Below are 11,486 nucleotides of genomic sequence, written 5' to 3'. Positions count from 1 at the left end.
GGAATGCCTAAATCTGTGTCTTTTCTTCCAAAGTGTGGAGGTATAGAAATTTCAGTCACTTCTAGAGCTTAGCTACAGTACCTATAGACCTGCAAGGCTGGCGGGCCACTTCTTCAGCACTTTCAGTGAGACATCACAGCTTTTGTCTTGAGTTTTCATCTTGGACTATATCCCACGAAAAAGTCTATATACAGTTGTTCGTGCAGCTCAAAACTGCGAATAGTATAATGAGTTAGAAAAGCAGGGAAGTGGAAATGCTCAGATTCACATCTAAGTTGTCAGCTTTCTCGTGTGTTTTTTAGTGTGTGTCAGTTAAATTTTCTGCTTGTTTCTTTACTTCCTAGGACTGTTGAAAATGCATCTGACTTTTTGCATCTAGTCAACAAAGGCCTACAGCTGAGAGTCAGGCATCCCACACTGGTGCATGCTCATTCCTCTCGTTCTCATCTGGTAGTTACGTTGACCATAACCACAGTTGTCTCCGGAGATAACTTTGGTAAGTAGGATGTTAATAAAATACATCTAGAGCCAGTTGTTTTTTGAATAACATTCTGTGAACTGAGAGTCTTTGATACTGTTTTTTCCTCCTTTTTCAATGTTTAATACATTCCCCAGTTCTTTTCCATTTTTTAACTTTTACATACCTTCTTAACAGGTCGGTTTGAATGCTACTGAAACTTTCATTTTCATAAAAACTCTTCGCTTTTCTTTACATGTCCTGACTTACAGAGTTCTTGAAGTTTTATAGCGTGAAACAACTACTGAAATAAATGTTAACAATAAGTCATAAGATAGATCTCAATAAGATAGATACTGAAATACAGTAGTTAAGTCACTTTGTATGACATATCATATAATTATGCTAAGTTTGTGGTAAAGCTGACCATGCGTTCTAGGGATCATCATATGGTTTTGGGTAAGAAAGAATTTATTTTTTTTTTACCCGCTGCCTTGCAAAAATGTCCATTAAATTCAGAGTCTTTTTAATTGTTAATAATAGGCCACTGTAGGAACAGACAACACAGTTGTCTTATTTACTGTGGCAAAACCTGTATTTCTGCTTTTCATTACCACACTAAGGCTTACCAGTTTATTGCTTTAGGAATAACTTCAGCTTTTGAGGGTTAACTTTGTTTTCTTTTGCTCACGTTGTAATTAGGCTCTCTGCTTCCAGTGCTGTGGTCCATCTCCTTCATACTCTGCAACAACAATATGGTTTTAGAAAGTGGAAAATATTTAACATTTTTTCCCTTAGATTGCTATCAGAAATTAAACTGACAGTATTAGCAAACCAGAACAAACAGTGCCCACACCTACCTACGGGCCTTGCCAAAAGACACAGGTACTTTACCAGTTGCAGCTCCAGCATTCCAGATGTTAGCTCTAGCCAGTTCCAGATTCTTGTCAGTCAGACAGATGTGACTTTTCAAACACAGTGTTTGCGTTAGCGCCCCAGCCATCTTGTCTAGTCCAGACTTCCCTTTGCCACCTCTAATTGCAGTCACCCTGCTATGCCACGTTGTCTGGCAGCAAAGCTCCATAGAAATGTCTAATTTATGTTGAAGGCAGGCTCAGGCTTCCAGCTCATAGCGCACGGATCACAATGTGCAACATGGGGGTTAGAGCAGGACTGCAAGTGGGACCTTGCTGTAGCAGTGTGACAGCACATTCTGTCTTGTTTAAAAGGAGATATTCCTGATTTAAAAGCTAGGTGCAATTGTCAAATATCTCACCACCAGAGATCTAAGTCACTAAATAAAAGTTGTAAAGTGTGTGATGAGTTCTGCACCTAAAGCCAGGTTAGACAAGCCAGCACTTTTTCAGGTTTGATTAAGGTCTTTTAGCATTTTGTTTCAGTATTATCTGTTGTTTGAGGAGAGCAGTTTCTTAATTTTCTCGTCTCAAACTGAAGAGGAGTGAGAATGCTTATTTTTACACTGTATGGCCTGAAGCCATTTATTCTGTGTAAACTAACACAGCTGCTCCATCTCCACTGTGAACAGCTAGCTCAGGTTTTAGCAACAGCCTAGCTGGAGAGGGACAGAGCTCTGCAATGCAATTCAGTCTGCTCCTTACTCAGGTTTTGCAGCTGGGAACTTTGTACTATTACAACTAGACTCTTTAAGTCCCCAAGAAAGTCTGTTGCCTCTGTTACCTGTAGCAGAGTATGCACCTTTTATTCTTCTACGTCTTTCAGAGAGAGAGAGAGATATGCATGAAAACCAAAACACTGATGAAAAAGAGCAAAACTGCTTTGGGAAAGCCCTTTTGCATATAATCCTGCTAAGCTAATGTGAAAGCAGCTTTCCCAGAGAATCTGTCTTCCTCTTCCTTCCCAGCAGAGAGTGAAAGCCAGGTGCTGCTGCTGAGGAAGAGGAAGGAAATGAAGCAGTCTAGTGCAGGTACAGAACTACCAGGAGTCATAGGTAACCAACCTGAATAAGTGGGAGTAATGCTATTAAGGCTAATAGCTCATCATGTGGAGATGCAGCAGTGGGATATGAGGGCTGAAGGAAGTCTAGAGGGAACAGCAGCAAAGGACAAAATAGAAGAGGCAGGATGAAGATGATTTATTTATTTTTTTTTTTTGCCAGAGCACCAGCAAATGATGTTTCAAATACGTAGAAACAGACTTCAGGGCTTATCGCTCCCAAACATCCAAAATCTCACTTTGGTTGCAGTCAATCTAAAACACAAACCCCACCTCTTTATAGCCCTTACTGGACTCCTGTTTCTTGTTTTCCACGTAGAAGTGTGAACAATGGGGATATTAGATACAACCTACGCCAAGTCTTGTTTCCAACTGGTACAATTGGTTTGATGAGCAAAACCTTAAATAAAATAGAGTCATTCAGCCTGCCTGTGCCGTTGATTCTGACTTGTATATTGTTTCTGTTAAAATAGCCTAAACCAGCTGATATTGTACTTCCCCTATTGATGCCCCATTTTTTCCCCATCTCAATTTCCAGTGTCAGTGAGAAGCTCTCCTTGTTTGTTTTTTCCATTAACCAGGTACTTCATGGGAAGATGAACAAACCAGTCAGAGACTAAATAAAGAGGTTTCCTGCACCTTTCCACAAAAAGAGAGAGACAGTAAATCCACCTCTTCTTCCAGAGCCTCTTCACCAGCACAACTTGAAGCAACTGAGAAAATGAAACAAGTCAAAACTAGATTGCAGCTGGTGGACCTGGCTGGTAGCGAGTGTGTCGGTAAGCGAACGTGTCTGTCTATGGGCATGGATCCTCCCAGGTCTAGGTTACAATAGCTGCCTTGACGTCTTCATGTAGGGGTACATGCTACCCTGCTTTCACACAGGGGCTGGTTTAAACCCACAGATCCTGGCATAAACAAAATTTTGCGGGCTGATTGTTCCAGTTTTAAACTGGTACAGTTTAACTGAAAATCTGACTGCATAAGCTTGAAATAAGCCTAGGGCAATTACCCATATCATAGGTATATTATTTGTTCAAACTGGTTTTATTAGGCCTGTTTTTCTACTCTGAAATTAGCATGTCTTTGTACAGAAATGTTTAAAGTGCATAAATTATTTAAGCATTACAAATATCTGTAATAATTGATATCACCATGCGTGGGTTTTTCTGCCTTATGTGGAAAAAGTCTTGGAGGAAGTTAGTGTTGAAAAGATAATATTGTTTTCATTGTTCTTCAAAGCGTTTTCCTCATCCCGCCTCCTCTATGCACACAATAATTTCAAAAACTTGATTATTTCCTAAAGGACAAGCTTTCTTACCAAGAAAAGCCATGCAGCCAAATGTACCATTCCAGAAATAATGTTTTGAAAACTGAACCAGTATTATGAGTCTTTTACTTTACTGCCAAGAATTCTTGCTGTTGCTCACTGTTAAACTTTTGTTCTACAGAGAAACCTAATATAATACATTATTTTTTTCATTTGCTCTGAGCACTGGAAACTGTTTGGTAAACATGTAATTGAGCAACAGTGTGTGTGTTTGTTCTCTCAGTTCAACCGGGACAAACATTTACTTGGTTTGGGGCTTGGTGGGCCAGATCGTCCAGCGAAGCCAGGAGAGCTGCGCTCGCTTACATCAGTGTTAGATGTGGCCCAGCACCGGCAGCAGACAAACCTCTGCCATCAGCTACGCTGGTGGACTTACTCTGATAAAAGCCAGGGGAGCTGTTAACTTGTAAGTGTTTTAAAATGTGGACAGATCTCAGTAAGCAGCAGTACAGCAGGCTTCTCACACACTTCAGCACCCTGCTTTGTCAGCTCTACAGCCATCCTGGATCATTTACAGCATTTATAAGCTAAGTGGTCCCTTTTTAGCAGACTAGGTTTCAGTTTGAAAACTCAGCTACATACTTTATGGAAGTTCCTCTAACCAAATGTAGATGTACCCCCTCACTTATTTGCAGTTTTCTGCTTTTGAGTGATACCTGTTGTCTCAGGAGTTCACCTTTGCTTGCTATAAAAGAAGCCTGGGGATGGCTGTATATACCATGACCCCAGTAATGTTCGTTTGAGACACATCCCAGCTCAGATTATTGTCCACTCTGTGCCAGGGTCTTCCAAACTGTTTTGCTCTGTGCCTCTCTACCACTCCAGCCCCGTTCTCTCCCACAGTCACATTTCTCCTGCCCTCACTGTCCAGACTTCAGGGTTTTCTGCTATCACTGTGCCTTTTCACATCTGCCTCTTGAACACCTCTCTTGTTCTCCCAGTTTGGAAAATGACAGCCTAAAGGGAAAACAAGATCTGTAGCCTCTCTCTGCGCTTCTTTAGAGGCGGGACAGTAGGCAGTTGAGGAAACTGTTACCCCATCTGATCATCCCGCTACCATTAGCTCTGCCTAGCACGGATCATGTGCTCTGGGTAATGAGTGCGGATGCATCCGTACCTCAGGCACTATCCTAAAGAAGGGCTGAATTTGAATAATATGATGCTAAATGCTAATAGCAAGTTTCTCTTCCCCAGCTGGCAGCGGTGAGGACAGGAGGAGTTAATTACTCTTAACTGCACACTCATCCAGACTGATCAAAGAGTTGAGCTTGCAGCACCTCTTTAAATTGGGGCAACATGATGCGTAGACCAGAGCTTTCCAGTGTTGCCCAAGGGCAGCATGGCTACGTACCACCGTGCTGGGGGCATGGCAGAAGGGCATCATTTTCCCTTATCAGTTTCATTACAGCAAACCATACCACAAAACAGCACCGTACAGACTGTGGTGAACATAAACCCCTCACACTAATGGCTGCTGTACAGTTTTGTTTCTGCAGCTTATGCCATCAGTGTCACACCTGTGTTTCCTAAGGGACACAGGCGGGGACAGTTCACTATTATAAAAAATGGTGGAACACAACAGGCCTCTCTCTGGGGACACTGTGGACTGGTGTTTTCAAAAGAAGCGTCGTCTTGTCTGATCTTACGGCGTTCCTACTTTCTCGGTTCCCTGTTCTTAATACTTATGGAGCCAAAATGCCGTGTACAGCTGACGAGATCCACTGTAACAGGAGATGCTTCAGACCATCTGCAGGCACTGAACCTTCTTTAACTTTCCTTCAAAAGAGTAGAAGTACTGAGCAATCTATTGGCAGTCCAGAGTGAAAAACCACTGCATCTTGCTTTTGGCATGGGTGGACTGGAAGTGATGATTCAGAATTTGTGTTTTGAAATGTAGAGTCAAAAGAAGATGATACAGCAATAGAATTTTTCACACATTGCAGTTGAAGCAGCTTTGCTTAGTCTTACCATTGCCTTTTTCTACGCTGTACTAGGTATGTCTGGAGTGACAGGTGCAGCACTGAGAGAGACATCCTTTATTAACCGCAGCTTGTCTGCCCTGGCAGACGTTCTTGGAGCAATAGCAGAACAGCGATCGCACGTACCATATCGAAACAGCAAACTTACACATCTGCTTCAGGACTCCGTAGGTGAGGGATTATTCTGACTTTTGTTTAACAATATAGATTTCTTTTGCCAGTCTTTCCCCTCCTTTGTTGTATAAAACTAGAGGCTGATCTTATACTCTTCCCTTGTATGCGGGCCTCTATTCAAAGACTCTGGCTTTGGAGCAGTGTGAGTACACAGCGAGAGTTCTGAACTCCTCCTGAATTTGGCTAAACCTTGCTGTTTCCAAGGTTCAGTCTAGGAATACACATGTAAAAATCACGCTATCTCAACAGGATCATGTAAAGGGTAATAATTGCATTTCATTGGTGTTTCATGTCAGGTACAGTTTACAAGTTAAGCTTCAATCTTTATTGCTACAGGGAGCAGTCACATATTTGCACATTCCTTAACATTGTGCCCGGTAGCAGTAAGACAAAGGGGAGAGACAGAACTTACTCATGGTACTGTGCTACAACTTCTTTCTGTGTTTGGGTCGCTTCCTCTTCTGTAGCTCCTCATCCATGCAGAAACAGTTTTAAAGCAAGTGTAATTCCTGCAGTAATGTCAGATTTGTGCCCATCCATGTAGTATATTAGTCCATTTTTCTTCAGCCAGAAAGCATCAGCCCTGATGCTTTCAGTCCCCAGTTCAAGGCATTGACAGTGACTGAGGTAACAGTTCTTCGGGGCTTCTATTAATTTTTGCTTGAACTTTGAATTTCACCTAGCGCTGGAGTCCCCACTGTGAAAAGGGAAAGCCAAAGAAAGAAATGCGTTTAGGAGCTACGTTGCGTGGACACTGAGCCTGGTTTTAACCATGCCTGGTATATGACTTGGGTGACATTGTTGAGGTGAAGGGCTGCAAGTGGCAATTCCCTTGTTTGTTTAATCATTCTCTGTGAACTTCCAAGTCTGTTTTGCTTTACTGTCACACAAATAAGCCTTTTTGCCATTACCGCAAATTTACAACCATTTGACAAAGCTTAACAAAGTGCCCAGGCCCGTAACATACAAGCTGACTAACTGATGAAGCTATAAGGGGAAAAAAACCTACATTACTAACTGTGAAATGTTTCTTCTCCTGGAGCAAATACCCTATCGTTAGGTACAGACTTCCCTTGAAGGAGCTGTCTGTTTTCAACAGCCCTCTTCATGGGCAGCCTATGGTCGTTGTTGTGTAGATCGATATATTACCACTGTATAACTTACTGAAAATAATGAGGTAAATAAGTATGTTTTGTCTTTTTCCTGCTTTTAGGAGGTGATGCTAAACTGTTGGTGATGCTGTGCATCTCTCCTCACCAGAAATACTTAACAGAATCAATGCAGTCTCTGGGATTTGGAACTCGTGCTCGGCAAGTTCAGAGAGGACAAGTCAAGAAAAAAAATTTCCCAGTGCCGAGTAAAGCAAAATAAAACCTAAGACTCCTGTGGATTAAAGTATTATTAATGAGTTCCTCAGACTGAAATGTATATTGTTGTCCTAAAGCCATTCTTTTAGATAGCAACTGCCAGATAAAATAAACAATCCTCAACATAGCATTAGTAAGCCATAAGCCTGCTGCTAATATTCTTGCTCCAAAGATAACAGCATGTCTTGACAACAGCTACCAACCATGGTGGAACGGCATAGAAATAAATCAGGCTTTTTTTAGGAAAGCTGCTTCAAGACATGGTTTATGGCGATGCGTTTCTTTTGGGCAAGTAGAACTAAGTCAATAGAGCCCTGATTTCGCATAGCTCGCTTCTGAAAGGGTGCGTTCTGTTTTCTCAGTAGAAGACGGGAGTCTAAAAACCATTCCAGTGCTTCAAAGCAGCAAGTGAAACACTCCCTGCCAGCTTGGATTAAAATGAGACACGTCATCATGGTTTGCTCTTCTGTCCAGCACGGATGGGGTCATTCCTAATGGCCGGAGGGTAAAGGAACCCATCGGCTGCACTGAATGGAGTTCTGTTCTCTGGCTTCAGGTAGGAAATAACGGCACTAGTGAGACGGAGGAAAAGGAGTAAGGCTGTATCTGTTATCCCTCTGGAATGCAGCTTGGGAAGCAAATGTGAAATTATCAACTTTCTGAAAACACACTCGGGTTAAATGGTTGGAGCGAATCCCAACTGTGCTGAGTTCACGAAGACTGCAGCTTCACCTGTTTTGGGGTTAGTTGTTGGGTTTGGGTTTTTTTTTGCTCCATGAGTGCTGAAAGGCCCCAAACTACAGATCCTAATGGGACCCAACTTGTACAACTGTTTTAGTAGTAGTCTGGCATTTCTGGAGCAAGTTAACCACATCATAGCCTTGAAGATGTGCCTGCACATTAGAAGAGGATAACAACATGCTTCCCATCCATCACATGACTAAAACACCAAAACTCCAGCTTGTGATATGATGCTTGTCATCTTCAAGAGGCTTTCACCCTCTTACACTGATGTTGAGACAACACGATGCAGGGTTTGTGGATAAAATTACACTGGGAGAAGTTTCAAGGAAATTTAAGCAATGTTAGAGATGAGAAGTGGTTCTGAGTAGCTGGGTTCAAATAACATCTGATGTGTTTTATGCACCACGTTATTGCTCAGCAGAGGCAACTCTTAATTTTTACCTCTACAGTGGCAGAGAGGTCAGTGGTAGGTCACTGCAAGAAGGCTTAAATTGCAGTGGCCTGTCCAAAAGGCTGGAGTTTATAGTACTCCAAGTCACTTAACCTTCACAAGCATAAATATTTATCCAGCGATTATATAGCGTACTATTATTGGAATTTCACCCTTGAATATATAACAGCTGCTGTGTTGCATGCAGTGCTCTGGTGCTCAGAACATTAGCATCCCCACCGGAGAGCTGTAATAATACTTGTTTTCCTAAATAATGTTGCGAGGGTAAAAAAAACGCCTTAACTTTACCCAATTCCAGCTGTACCAGATGGGTAGAAAAAGAATCTGGACACAGGACCTGAAGAAGCGGAATGGTCACTAAAGCAACCTCAGGTGAGAAAGTATGGGAGCGAGGACCCTTAGCCTGGTAAATGAAACACAGGAGCAGACGGCTTCCAGCTCGCCTTAGTCTCCTGCCAGCTTGGCTACCACAGCAGCCCGGGTTACAGCTCTGAGCGAGGTTAAGTGACAAGGGAGGTTCCACCAGCATCTTTCAGTAAGTTCCTCAAATATTTTTAAGAATTTGGCATTTCCTAAGTGTTACCTAGAAATGTAACTTGTCACGAACTGTGCTTTTTTTTCCTGGAGCTGGTCTTCAAAACTTGGAATTAATTTACAACCTGCGTGCTAGGGGAAAAGCAGCAATGCTTACTGTTAAAGCTGAGAAATAAACCCCTCAAATATCAGCAAATACCAAAAGTTTAAGTTTCTACATTAACATTAACTCTGCCAAATTGTGCATACGCAGCATTCCCTGTTCCTGTTTTCCTTGTCAGCGCAGGGTATCACTCTCGGTTGACCTGCACAACAAAGTGCACAGGATACGCACGGCAGCAAAGTTAACGTTTTGCTCTAAGAACTTTCAGTTTTGGAATTTCATGGGTTATAAAGCTCCGATTGCTCAGTCCCAGTGTCAGATGTGATGCACCGAAGGAAAGAAGGGTAGAAGTCGTAAAGATGAAATGGCTTCACCCCGGTGTCTAAGCCAAATTGTCTTCTGCCGGAAGATTCACTCGGACCTGCTAAAGGAGAGGCAAGGGTCTTCAGACAACGTAACTGATGTCCTGAGGAGCAAGGAACGCAGCATGGGCAAGGGCCTGTACTCCTCCGCTGTAATTTTGTTAGTTTTCAGATCCTTTATGCTTTGAAATAACAGCTCTGTTGTTAGAAAAGCAGGTGTGACAGATATTCATGGAGCTGACTGTAAGCTTTCCTTTGTTGATTAAAAACCTATCCTGATAAACCAGTCCTTGTCATCCTGACACTGTAAAGCTCAAACACACATACCAGCACTGGGAGAAAGAAAGAAAGTGATGTTTGAAAGTGGTGTAAAAAAATCGAGACAGGAGGTCATAAGCACCAGGAACAAGGTGGCTGTTTTTAAGAGTGCCTATGTAGTCTATCTGCTAACACAGCTTTGCTCTCTGGGAGGGCAGGGGCACAAGCAAATGAGAGTAAAAACTACATAAATCGGGAGAAAATCCTTTCAGTGAAGCCCATGAGTGCACAATCCTGGACTCTGGGTGCACTGAAGCAAGAGCACTCTCCACCCTGCTCTACCTCCTGCCTGCTCGGCCAGGTCACTGGGTCACTGTTTTGGGGGGAGGGCTGCTCGGTATAGGGGTGTCCTCTCTCCTGGCCATGACCAGCATGCCTTGGTGGCCATCAGCACCTTAACTTTTCACTGCTGGGCTCTCCTCCTCCTCCCCTGGGCCCCCGCTTTCTCCTGTGACAGTTCAGCCAGCGCTCAGCCACCTCGCACCTTCCACCTCCCCGGCTAGCCGCAGGAAAGTGGGATACAAGGCACCACAATCCCCTCGGACTGGCCTTCAGATGTCCTTCTCAAATTTATTGTCTTCTTCCTTGCCTTGCAGATGAGCCGAGCAAACCCTTTTAGCACCAGTAGCGAGGAGCCTCCACCTCCTCCTCAGAAAGCCTACCCAATATTGAAACCACAGCAAACACAAGAGAATTTGGTCTTGTGAATACTTTGGCATTCAGCACCCTGGTTTAGCGTCACGTTGGCCAAGGAGTCAGCGGTGTGAAGCCTGACCAGGGCAGCAGCTGCCTGGGAGGCCCAGGGTCTGGTATTCCTGCCGACGCACCCCGAGCCCCTCACGTAAAAGTGGAAGCTGCTTCCATGCTGCGAGCACCCCTCACCCCTGGCCCTCTGCTCACGCGTCCTCTAACCCATGGGCCAAGCCCCCTCCCAGAAGGCAGAAAATTTCGATCCAAGACAAGGGATGGAGCGCGTGTCTCTCCCCCCACAAGTGAACGCTCTGGCTTGCAGGACATCCAGCAGATGGGGAGATGGGGCAGGGAAAATGGGACTCTGCCAGACCAGTCCCCAAGTCCTAACAGCAGCAAGTGCTCATCTCGGGTAAAATACACAGGTACGCATACACATAGACCTACACAGAGTTAGAAGGAGAAGTCGAGACTTCTCCAGAATCAGACAATAAACTTCAAGGTACAAGTCCAAAATCTGGCCCAAAAGTGCAGTTTGGTGGCCACGTTTCTCTGTGGATTTATCATTACAGATGGACTTTACCAACTCCAGTTGCTGGTTTTCCTTGCAGCCAAGGGAAAGGGATTAAGAGGACAGATCCGCTTTCAGCAAGTACCTCTGCCTCCCCAGCCCAGCGAGGGAGTCCAGGCCAAGGGTTTAGAGCCCCAGCTCTCAGTTTGCCACAGCCAGGGAAACCGATTGCTCAAGGACCTGATTTTTGAAGGACACACAACTGCTGTGGAGGTTTTTCACTTATTTTTTTTGGACCCAGATCCCTACCATACATAACTCTAATGTCAAGCTCTGCAGTGCTGGCCCAACACACCGCCTTTCAACCTTTGCAAATCCGTCCCCAGGTCACTTGCAGCACCCGGCTTTCCATACCGGGGACGGCAGCATGCAACGGGGCAGAGCAGGGCATATGGCACAGGAGCTGCTCCCCATCTGTTCCCCGTGAGGATG

At 44.0% G+C, this 11,486-nt stretch overlaps 1 protein-coding gene across 1 annotated transcript in view; it reads left to right on the top strand.

Moving 5' to 3' along the window:
• LOC104168356 (kinesin-like protein KIF25) overlaps positions 1 to 7,285 on the top strand; it is a gene marked incomplete at its 5' end in the record, with an annotated part of 35,544 nt that extends 28,259 nt beyond the window's left edge. The window contains 4 exons of the mRNA XM_009708924.1: positions 345 to 496; positions 3,013 to 3,210; positions 5,756 to 5,911; positions 7,128 to 7,285. Of these exons, the coding sequence (XP_009707226.1) occupies positions 345 to 496; positions 3,013 to 3,210; positions 5,756 to 5,911; positions 7,128 to 7,285 (664 nt within the window). The remainder of the gene's footprint in view (positions 1 to 344; positions 497 to 3,012; positions 3,211 to 5,755; positions 5,912 to 7,127) is intronic.
• Between the last annotated feature and the right edge of the window lie 4,201 nt (positions 7,286 to 11,486).

This window comes from Cariama cristata, unplaced genomic scaffold (assembly GCF_000690535.1).
Source record: "Cariama cristata isolate BGI_N322 unplaced genomic scaffold, ASM69053v1 scaffold10221, whole genome shotgun sequence".
NCBI lineage: Eukaryota > Metazoa > Chordata > Aves > Cariamiformes > Cariamidae > Cariama > Cariama cristata.
Note: the sequence above shows the minus strand (reverse complement) of the source record. Positions and strands in the feature narration are given on the sequence as shown.